The sequence below is a fragment of the Glandiceps talaboti genome, chromosome 2 (genome assembly GCF_964340395.1).
Source record: "Glandiceps talaboti chromosome 2, keGlaTala1.1, whole genome shotgun sequence".
Taxonomy (NCBI): Eukaryota; Metazoa; Hemichordata; class Enteropneusta; family Spengelidae; genus Glandiceps; species Glandiceps talaboti.
The window spans coordinates 9408603-9420914 of record NC_135550.1 but is presented as its reverse complement, the minus strand read 5'-3'; the positions used below and the strand labels follow the sequence as shown (position 1 = coordinate 9420914).

At 35.8% G+C, this 12312-nt stretch overlaps 1 protein-coding gene across 3 annotated transcripts in view; it reads left to right on the top strand.

Annotated features, from left to right (window-relative positions):
- LOC144453546 (mitogen-activated protein kinase kinase kinase kinase 3-like) overlaps nt 1-11584 on the top strand; it is a 62379-nt gene extending 50795 nt beyond the window's left edge. For all 3 annotated transcript variants that reach the window (XM_078144862.1, XM_078144861.1, XM_078144860.1), the window contains 6 exons: nt 3613-3792; nt 4467-4570; nt 5333-5430; nt 6077-6222; nt 6967-7130; nt 7476-11584. In XM_078144862.1, coding sequence (XP_078000988.1) covers nt 3613-3792; nt 4467-4570; nt 5333-5430; nt 6077-6222; nt 6967-7130; nt 7476-7619 — 836 coding nt within the window. In that variant the 3' untranslated portion in view covers nt 7620-11584. The remainder of the gene's footprint in view (nt 1-3612; nt 3793-4466; nt 4571-5332; nt 5431-6076; nt 6223-6966; nt 7131-7475) is intronic.
- The last annotated feature ends 728 nt before the right edge of the window (nt 11585-12312 follow it).

Here is a 12312-nt window from a genome sequence, read left to right as displayed (position 1 = left end):
GATCTGTATCATTCAAATATACTTGTATGAATCTGATCCAATTTTGAACTTTGTTCTCTCGAAGATTGGTTTGTTTGTGTTTACTTTTGTTGATATTAACACAATTGTATTGCGTACGTTAGAAAATGTAATGTGCATTGTATAGAAAAGCTGAAATAGAAGCGGCTGATTGGAAACTTGGATTACAGCCATCACCAAATGAATAGTGTCTGTGAAATGCTATAGTGTTATAATTGGCTGCCATATTATCATCCAGCTTTCCAATGCTGTCAGTTTGACGTCAAACCACCGTTCATTGAATGTGACACTAATACCACAGACTCTTGTAGTACCAACCATGTCATTAAAATCATGTTTGGCATTTTTTGTCATGTCGTCCTGCACCATGTTAACTATTTTTGTCTTTCACCTGCCTTTTTTTTTGTTTTCCCGTTGCTTTCACACGTATGCTGTATTTGATGAGTGCAGAAGGTATGACCTTTATTGTAATCACGTCTTTCTCTGGTTTTTTCTCTCTCTGATTGTTGTCGTTAAACTTGTCATTTTGTCACACTATTGTTGAAGTCACGTTCTTTTAGCTTAGTAGTATTCTGTCCTACTTCTATGCATATTCAACAACAGACTTTCTTGCAATTTGAGTCATAAATTTCTGTGTGACGCCAGTGGTTTTATTATTAAGGGTGGTAAATACATCAAATCTACCCGAGTTTCCCCAGGAGTTTTATCTGGATTCCCTGCCAATATTATGGAAAACCTCATTCCCTCACCTCCAACCCCCTTGTTATTAGGGTTCCCAATCCTTAGCAAAAACCTTTGTCAAGTTTTTTTGGCATTGAGTGATTGATCTGATCAATTTAGATTTGAATCACTTTCATACTGGTACAAGTAGACAAATAGCCATCCATAGAATGAATAATGTAACATTTAGTCTTTGTCTTACTCACTTCAGCCTTAGAAGTATCTGCAAAACTTCAAAACACAGTAGCTACAAACCATACCAGTAAACTAAAATATTATATTTCCTATGTGGGCCAAAGGTCAAAACTTGTTGTTGCCATGGCAATCCCATACATCTGTCTGCATGAGAACTATCAAAACAAAACCAAATTATTTCGTTTCCTAGAAAGTATTTGGGGTCAAAGGTCAGACATTGATCCTGTACAGTTCTTTGTATGACAAGTACCTATCCAAAACAAATGATATTTTGCAAGAAAGTCTGTTTACTTCCCCCTCTCAATGACTATATACCAACATCAACACTTGTATGTGTGTAGTTTGTTAACCTCTGAGTATTGATGTTCAATTAACATAATTATGTTTACACTACTATGTGTTGATGTTGCACATACATTATAACATAGTCTTGTATAGTCATGACTTTTTTTACCACCACTTTGAAAGATCTATTAATTCATTATGTTTATACTAAGTATACATAGACAATTTTCATTGGTATGCACAGTTTAGTCAGTACTTACCAAAAATGATCAGTCATGGCCATCCTTGCAGTGAGTGAATTAGGGTTAGGGATTCTCTGGTGTTTACTATAATAGTTTTCAATAGATGTTGTGTAACATTTATGGTGGAGACCTCTAAAAAAGGGCCATAGAATCTGATTGAAGTGGTACATTTTTTAAGTTTTTTACTTGGGTCAAAAGTACATGAACCTTTAGTAAACTATTCTAGTATACTACTGTTAATGTCAATGCATGCCACAGCATTGTTGTTGTTGGGGGGGGGGGGGGGGGGGCTACAATTCAAGACATGTGAAGCTCCTAACTTTGTATACTGTACTTCCCATGATGCCTTGCCCCAGTGTACAGCAAGTCTTTTTGAAGCCAGATTTGAGAGTGTTTACAGCTTTAGTGTAGATACATGTAGGCCACACAATACAGACTGGTAGAAATAACTTTTCTATGTTTCCTAAACTCAAGAAATTCAGCTAGGATGACAATCAGCCGTACCTGGATTCCCAGACCAGAACAAAATTATAATAGATAAGGAAAAAATGGAAAATTTGGTTTAGATTTAACCCCCATGCCAGGCCTCTGTTACCAGTGTCTAAAACTGTAGCACATACCAAAAGACAAGCAATACTTGCCAATAATATAATCTGCCAGCTCTTACATTTAGTATATAAACCACAGGGAGACCAATAAATATGTTACAAACAAATATGCATGGGTAAATGAAATATCACCGTAAACTCATGGATAACTATCTATCAATATGTGTATACTGAACTGTATACTATTGAAATGACATAGAAAAATAGACTATAGTATACAGGCCTGTATATACATATATACATGTATATAGATACTAGTAGTTATCCATGAGTTTAAAACGATACTTCATTTACTCATGCATTTGTTTATTTGTTTGTTTGTTAAATGGTTCCTAGGCTCCCTGTGTATAAACATGAATGGTGTAGATCTTTCAAACACAAATACTAAACATTAATTTAAAATTAGAAATAAAACAACTATTAAATGTTAATTTAAAAGAGAAACAAAACGAATAACAATAAGGGTCATAATTTTCAAGGTCAAAGGTCGCATTGAGGTTCATCTGGGGTCATCTTTGTGTACGCTTTGTTTTTCATTCATTCTTTTTTCTCTCAATGTTTGCTTTCTCAGTGCACGCTCTTTGTTGTGTAGTGTGTTCGTTGTGTGTGTGAATTGAAAAGTAATCTGCATGTGTATATGCTGCTGATACGTAATTAATGTTCTGTATTCTGTGTTTTTATTAACCTTTGTAAAGTGGTGCCAGAGGTACACTTGAAATCATGGTTGATCAGTGTTGAAACTTTACCAACAAATTGAAAGTTTTTTTTAGACGTCGATTGTGCACTAAAAGCCATTGTTTTAGAATGCCGATATACCCAATTGAACAACTCTACAGTTGTGGCTCCCGTACTTTCGACAAGCCAAGACAGGCATAAACTAAAACTATTATTGTGGCATTATCCACATATAGTAGAATACATACTTCCAAACCTGAGTGACTATAGAGTTTCAATTACTACCAAACGAGAGTGACTATAGAGTTTCAATTACTACCAAACAAGAATGACTATAGAATTTCAATTACTACCAAGCCAGACTGACCATAGAGTTTCAATTACTACCAAGTCAGAGTGACTACAGAGTTTCAATTAGGTGGCAGAATGTTTTTTTACACTCACACAACGCAACGTTTTTAATTGAAATTACATAAACAAAATAGAAGCACTGGTGATGTTAATCTGTGTTCACAGTGAGATATAAAATGTAAAATTTTATATGCTTACACACTATCAGTGTCTGTATTTTGTTCAATGTAATTTGTAATCGAAAAATGTTGTGTGAGACATAAAAAAAAACATTGTGTCTCTGAATTGAAACTCTATAGTTATCCACTCAGCCAGTGTATAATCACACCATCATCAAGATAGTACAAACATCAGTAATCCATAAAAGTGTACACCGAAAATCTACACAAATGGAAAAAAACTACTGTGAGTGAAATCATGAAATAGTTTCAGTTTATTTCCATCTTAACTTGTCAAAAGTGATCTCACCAGAGTATTATTTGTTCCCTTATCTTGTTGATGTTTGTCCAACCCTGTAGGTAAAACCCCACAACTGTACTCCCATAATCTCCAAGTCATGTTGGACAAGAACCCCAAGTTTCACATCCCTTCTCCTATAAGTCACAAACTACATAAGATTCCAGACAGGTTACTTCCCAGGAAATACGCTATCTCAGTAAAAGTGCCAGAAACCAAGGGTTGTGTCAAGTGCTGCGTAGGTAAGTCATTCTTTAAAATTGTATAGTAGGGATTCACTGATGTTGGTTACAGTTAAAGAAAAGGTAAAAGAGTGCACACATATATACCTAGTAGTTTTATGTAGAACACTAATGAGAAATGGAGAGAGCTGTACAGCTATTACATAGGATGGTTAGTGTAACATTGTATGACATAAAGTTTTCAGGAGATTGATGTGAGTGTCCGTGTTTATTTGTTTGTTTGTTTGTTTGTATGTTTGTTTGGTCCAATTCAAAAGAAGACCAGAATAGAACTTGATAGAATAACAATTAGACATGTATCATTAAAACAAATTCACCGAAATCTTTCATCTAAAATTTCAATCATAAACACATGTACAATTCTTTAGTTACAATCCACACACACACACACACAGAGTGTACACACACACACACACACACACACACACACACACACACACACACACACACACACACACACACACACACACACACACACACACACACACACACACACACACACACAGAGTACACTTACACATTGCCAAAGCAATACAGTTTGAGGTGTGATTCTCCATTGTTTAGTTGGACTGCAATTCATTCTCAGTGGATACGCCAACAGTTGTAGACTTCTGTGTGTATAACACGGTGACTTCTATGAATTCATGGCTTTATACTTTTATCATTTCTTGCAGCACGGAACCCTTACAATGGTCACAAATACCTATGTGGTGCCCTTCCACATGGAGTGGTATTGTTACAGTGGTACCAACCCCTCAATAAATTTATGCTAATTAAGGTATGTCTTTGTATATAACAGGCACAATCTGGTCAGTGTTGACTTTAATAGTTGGAGTTGTATGTACAAGTACACTCTCACACTCTTCTGTCTTCTGTATTTCAAAATACCTTTGAAAGTGAGGCATGTTTTCATACAGAAATAAAATTTCGCTGTTTCATTGCTAGAATAATGTCCATAGCAATGTTAAAATCATGGGATGTACAACCCCATTACATGTTAGTGTACACTGGCTCTCATAAAACTGCACACTGTACACTTTATGACAGCAAGAAAGCAATTTCTTGCTACATTTTGTCTGAATGAAATAAACCAGTTAAACATACTGCAACTAGATGCCAGACATGCAGGCGCCAATGTTTTGATGTCTGTATTTGATTTCTGCATGGTGACATGTTAGTTCGTTTCATTTCAGACAAATTGTTGCAAAAAACTGTCCATTCAATTTTAGTATCTCAAGTGTACCATGTGCAGTTTCTTACTGGTTCCTGCATGATTATATCAAACAGAGCCGGTGAACAGTAACATGAATGGGCTGTAACAAAGCCAGTGAACACTAAATGGAAGTGAGCAGTGTGTATTAATGTGAGAGATGATAGGTGACTTTAAAATACTAGTACTTCAAAAGTATAAAAGTTAAAGTGAGACATAATTATTAGTAGTGGTTTCCTTTGTGTACGCTATCACACATTTATTGACATGCTCTCAAGTTATTCCGTGCTCATTAACATAAATTTGAATTTTGCATTGACTTTTCCACAGGTTATAGAATGTCCAATGCCCTTACCTCTAGGAATATTTTCTCTCATCATTAACACAACGTACGAGTTCCCTATGATATGCACTGGAGTTGCAAAGGGGTAAGTATAAAGTAGGAAATCAGTAGACAGTGTGTGTCTCTCAGTTAACTTTATGGATTGTTTAAAGCTGCATTAGCTGTAACTAGGTATTATTTTGTCAGTCAGACAACCAACAATATATTCACTGAAAATTGTACCGAGAATTGAAAGCCCAACAAAAGTACGAAACCAAACTTTTTTGTGATGATTTTTTGCAGTAGTTTACTCTGTAACTGTGCCATGTTTTTTTAAGGTTTATGCCAGTAATAGCAGTCTTTCAATGTCTCTACTTCAAAAATATTTCAACCTCTTCAGACAAATATGTCGTAGGTACATTTTAATGTTAAAGTGTCAAGGAGTTTCATACATACAAAACAAACATTAAGACTTTTTTTCCCTAAGACTGCTGAGGAATGGAACATGTCAAATGAGTTGTCTTTTAGGTAAACAGTGAAAGAAAATGAACTCCTGCCATAAAAGAAGATGTTTTTTTTTTTTTCCAGTTGTCACTCTTACTGAGTATGTACTTGTCATTTAGCATAGTTTACAGAATTACCATATTTGCTAAACTAACAGGCAAATTTGAGAGATCCAAATGCAAAGTCTAACAGCTTTTGATTTTCATACAGTATGACCGGATATTTTCACTAATTTTTATTTCCTGTAGGGTTGAGAAAAATCAAGTACAGTTAGATTTGGTGAATCTTAACTCATCATCTAACTGGTATTCAGAACATCCACCACCAGACAGGCTACTAGAAGTCGTACATGTAGCACAGTTGGAGAGAGATACGGTGCTTGTATGCTACGACAGTAAGTTCTCTTCTTTAGACAAAATCCAATAGATTCACTTGCAACATTCATTCAACTCCATAGCATGCTGTGATCGATTCCACACAACTCCCTAGCATCCCATTAGTGAATCAACATAGCTCCCCTGCACAGTGTGAAAACCCTATATAACTCTTCAGTGCATGAATAAAAACACAATACCCCCCCCCCCCTGCATTAATGCACACAACTCCCCAGCTTGATGTGAATTAATACCCACAGTCACCCTAGTATGCAATGAATTAACACACATCAACTCTCCAGTATACTATGAATAAACAACAGACAGTGTATCAGCAGTCTCTTGACAATGTGTATGGAAACGTAGGAGGCATGATGGAGGACATCTTTGGAATTATGACCCGCATGTATTTAAAATAACATATTTCTTTTCAACATCAGCTGGTAAAATATGGTCTCAAATCTTGCCAGCTGTATACAGTCTAGTACTATCTGTGGCCATCAAATCTCAAGATCCCATTTTTTGAGTAAAGAGAATTCGATACCATAGTTAGATCTAGACTATGCCAGTATTTGCAAGCTTAAAAAATGTCAGCATAGAAAGAGATCAAGAAAGAACAATGATGGTTCAAAGGAAAGGACAAGAAGAAATACTTGCGTGATATATCAAGAATTGCTTGTGAAGATTATCATGGGGAGATTGGAAAGGGTGTTGATCAGGTGTTGATTTGTGATTACTGATAACTTTGTGTTGATTTCTCGCAGGAGAGGTAAAGGTTGTCAATTTGCAAGGAAGACTGAAATCAAGTCGAAAACAGGCAGCAGAGCTTCACTTTGACTTCCCAGTTGAATCAGTTGTGGTGTTACAAGACAGTGTACTTGCATTTCACAAACATGGTATGCAAGGCAGAAACTTCAAAGCCAATGAGGTAAGTTGGTTTGGATGTAATCTTTAAAATACCAATGTAACTTTATTGCTGTGTTTTCAGTATGTACTACCTTTGCACTGATTTCTTTATATGAAAGAATCAAGCTCAAGAAAAGCAGATATTTTTCACTGATTTGGATGTCATGTTACAACAATGGAAATTACAAAGTTCACACATCATTGCCCCTCCAACTAAACACCCCCATTTACCATACTAGTATGATCCAGGTAATATGTATTATGCACTAGAAGATCCCAGGCATTACAATATCAGGGAGGGGTAGGGAGTGTTTTGATAACCAGAAGTTGATAAGTTGTTCCTCTATATTTTTGTTTTTTTTCCCAGGTGACACAGGAGATATGTGACAAGTCCAGAATGTTCCGACTCCTCGGATCTGACAAAGTCATTATCTTAGAAAGCACACCAACAGATGATCCTACAGCAACCTCTAACCTTTACATCCTAGCTGGCCATGAAAATACCTACTAGCAAAACTGATATGCTTGCCAGCAAATGTCTCGTGTTCTAGAGATACTGTGCAGATCCATGTGAATACCGCCCTCCAGTGGCAAAGAAGTATCAAGCTGTATTCTGTGGATTTTACGCCTGAAATTTGGACTGTGGTGATTTGCCACCATCTTGTGTCCTAATTACTTACATGAATGGACATAATGACAAAAGTTTAACTTAACTGTGCGAGAAGAAAAGAAAACAGACATTTTGTCATCAACTGCCTGATCTGAACTCATTATTTTACAGTTGGTTGGGAACATGTTTGTACAAGATGAAGTTTTCAGTTTGGGATGATTTTTTTTTTTTTGCCCAAATGAAAGACTGTCGTGTTCCAACTTCCTCTTTTGGTTTTCTCTTTTGCGAATGTGTCCAGACATCAACCTTGTTTTCATAAGTGACATTTATAAGCAGATTGTTTACCTCTGTTTTGTTTTTTTCTAATATATTCTATTACAAGTACAGCATAGAGTGTAGGGGATGACGCTGATAATATATCTCCCCCCAAGTATGTATTTTAAAACATGACCAGCCACAAAACTGTGGTACTTCTATCTGTTTTAGGAAAGTGCAATAGATATATTTGCCCCCCTTTCAAGACACCATTGAAACACATTTACAGTTAAAAATGGAATTATATAACAAACTGATGTTTGCTGGCAAAAATTTGATATTTTGCCGGTACATCAACGACGTTTTGTGTATCACAGTTTTTGATCTACAGTAGTATTGCATTAAAACCCCCCCAAAAATCTAAATTCTATCACTTTAAACGTAACTGAAAGTTTAAATTAATATGCCGAATCTGTGATGTGATATTTTGTAAATTCCAATATGAACCTGGTAGCAAATCGTTGTCTTCAAATTGTTCGATTGAAGTCCACGTTCCCCTGGATGGTGTCAACTTAAAAGAATTTGCAATGAAAAATATAATCTTCAGAATTCTTTGTCATAAAAAGTTTGCTCCATGTTTTCACAAATAGTTTTTTTTTTAAAAATGAAATATATAAGAATGTGGATGTAGGAGATGTGAATGTATAGGTAAATGATATTGTATATCACAGCTGGTAATTGACAAGGAGGGAATCTGTTGTATACCAGAAATGTAGAGATTTTTGTTACGAAGCTTGCTGAGGGCAGGTTTTAAAGTTGTCTCGTGCATGGGTACTTCAAAAAATGGCTGCTGTATATCGCTGTGTGCCTGCAAATTTGCTGGTCAGCAAATTGTAAAAATCAGCGAAGTGCAGGGTGTGGCTTTTTTGACAGCATAAAAATTGAACTTCTGCACCAACTGGCCCTGATGTTTGTTAGAATTCCACCGTGGATTTTTTGACTTTATGTAACATTATACACTGTACCACATACATAACTTTTCACCCTACCACCATCAGGCATGAAAATCTTATGTTGCTTTAGTATAAAGAGTTCTTTGAATAGAAAACAATTTTTGTGAACATTTGACACAAAAAAAGTTTTCTTTGCAGAATAGAGTGCTCTTCTATTCTAACTCCACTGGCCAACAAAAAAAGACAGTTTTTGTGTTTCAATGGTATTCTAGTTTAAAGAAGTTGTCATTTTCAAGTCCACATAAAATTCTCCTATTTCAGCATCTATTTTTTTTCCCTCCCACTATTCACCCATGTTGTGCCTACGCTAAAACATGGACTGACATCTGTAATTTGTGACTATTTTGAGAATGAATCATGCACGTTACCAGTCAGGAATGTACTGCCCTCAACGACCAATTTATGAAAGGTCTGTAGTTGAACCCGTAGAGGGCAGTATAACTATTGTTTCATGTATTACCATACTTGAAACATTCAAAAAAATAGTATTAGTAGCATCAAATACAAGAAAAAAGCTATGACAATGCTCCAGGAATATTTATAGCAGTGGAATTTTTTTTTCTTGATATTGTATGCAATATTTTTATTACAGGAAAATAATTTATTTTGTACTGTACTTACAAAACCTCTCGACTGTTCATGTGGAAAGTGAAAACAGATTCTCTTTTGGTGTAGAAATTTGACTATAGAACTATGTAGATTTTTGCATTCAGAAACAATCAGTTCCACATACTATCAGTTTATGTGTTAGTAGATTTATCTCACTTTTTTTTTTTTCAAATAAAATTGTTCGACCAGGGTTTTATGTAGCAGTGGATCATGCTACCCATAATGCCATGTAACTTGTTGAACATACTACCATCGAGTTAAGGGGTTCAATTTCTGTAAACTATGCTTTTTTGTTACGAATTAGACAAATGCATTTATTTGAAAGACAAACTTATCATGCAATTCTGTTTGTGTTTTTTTTTTATGATTGTCTGTTCTGTAATTGATGTAAGCTTTGTATTCTGATTTTTGTATGATTCTTTGCAAGCCAGAAAATGTTCTCAGCGTTACAATTTACACAAATACATTGTTTGAAAAAAATATGCCGAGCTCCTGATAGCTAGCTTTTGGAATTCGAGTTAGAGGGCCTGAATTGTGGGATTGGTCAAGTACCAGAACTGTTAGCTGTGTCAAAAGGGAAAATTCAAGTCCATTTTCATCTCCTGTTTAGACCTTAGGTGGCGCTATTTGACAACAGTGTTTTTCATCACAAATTTGTATCACAGAGGGCGCTATACATGACTCACTTTTCAACTCAAGTGTAGATCAGAGTGTCATAACACTGACAAATCAAGTTCAGCTTGTTTTGAAGTAAAGGCAGCCGTTGTTGAAAGTGAAAATTATGCAGATTCCAACATTACCTCACTGATTTTGTTTCTGTCTCAACGTTAGTTTTTGATAAAATAAAACAAAAAACAACAAATGTCAAGAATCCACAGGACTGAAGAAGTACATGTAATATTATAAAAATGTCGACAGCGTGGATCCACCTTGGCCAGTTACATGATGTCTAGTAATTTTGATGTAAAAACATCAAAATGCAGTCTCGATTACCCAACGCAGCCTTTCAGCACTGGATCAGGAACTTGCATTCTGACTAGCGCCCTCTTCAGTGCATGTGTAACAATCTTGCTTCTACAATTATACCATTTTGAAATAGAAAATCTCTGCCTACTTGAAACGTACCATTTGTCAGGAATTCAATGTAGAGCCTTTCAATTATCACAAAATATACCTTTGTGTGAAGTAAATAGTTGGTAAATATATTCAGCATCCATCTATCACAACCATACTTCAGTACCAACTGTAATTTCTTTTTCACACCTGTAACTTATTCTGTTGTATATCACACTTGCTACTTTTTGATTTTTTCACAACTTTGAAAAAGCTGCACTTTCTTTTTCTTCTTTCCTTCTAACAAAGTGTATCCAGAGAAAACCTCAAATGAAGAAATAAAATCTTTAAAAAATGACAGAAATATAAATAATAAACATAGAAACATCAATCAATTTTGCCAATTCTAGAAATAAATACATTGAGACCCCCCCCCCCCCCCATGTACCTTTGATAGAAATCCCAGCTTTGTTCATTTAGTACATTAGGTTTTTTTTCTACCATAACAAGTACAAAGTTGTTTATTATGTGAATTGTATTTACGTGTACAATGCTGTACAAACAGGTGTCGCGATATCCGTTGTGTGCGTTTACCATTCAGACCCACGGTCATTATCACACACAGAGAAAGAGAGTAACAGAAAATGGCGAAGTGTGACACAACTTGACCAGCGCTCATCCTTTTATATATGTTATTGTCGCTGTAAAAGTCATATGTAAATGGTTTAGACATATTTTGAGGTAATTTCTTTCTCATCACAGTATTATTTTTATGATTTCTTTTGTATATTAATGTAATGAAGTAAAAACAGCAAACCTCGTATGGGTATTTGATAACGTGTAGTTTGTGTTCTGTCCTGACGGGTGAGAGCGCCATCTACGATGGAATGTGAAAAGGAATGTAACTGAAAGACGAAAATATGAAAAGTCGCACAAATTAGTTTTAAGTTGTCATTTTCAGTAGTACAAGCACCGATTGTTCCTTGCCAAACTCTGGAGTCAACCTGACATGTACTGCAGAAGGAAATAATATTACCATGATGAATGTGTGCGTTTCCAATGTTCTCCAACGCAACGCTATCCAGACCTGGCATTCATGTTCATGCATGGCGGTCGATCTGAATCGCAGTAGCCTGTTTACGGCGCTAAGTGATAGACTCCGATAACACTCATCTTATTCATAACACGAGTGCTCTCGGAGTCAGTTATTCAGCGCCGTAAACAGGCTAGAATCACTAGTTATTCGCTTGTAAAACGTCTGCGGTGCTAAAAAGTAAAAACTCGTGCATTCCCAGTGATGTTCCCAACGTTCCGCAAATGGAGAGAGAAAAAAAGCAGTTTGTATTTTTGGCGCTCTTGCCATGAAGGTCCATATGCAGTCATCAATTATGATATGCCCTATTTATATTTACCGTCACCTCTACATATAAACATAACATGAACACTAAAGGCACTGCTCACTACATAATTACATTAGTATGCGTGACTGCCACTTCATCCCGTATCCAGGCACCTAAGTAGCAGGTGTTCTTGTACAACTGAGACGTTACGTGCCATCGTCGTTCCGATTCTACATTATGTTTATCCGATGAACTATTCAACGGAGATATAGATTATTGCCATGTCCTGGTTGCCTTTAAATTGAAATTGTAATTATTCCAGCT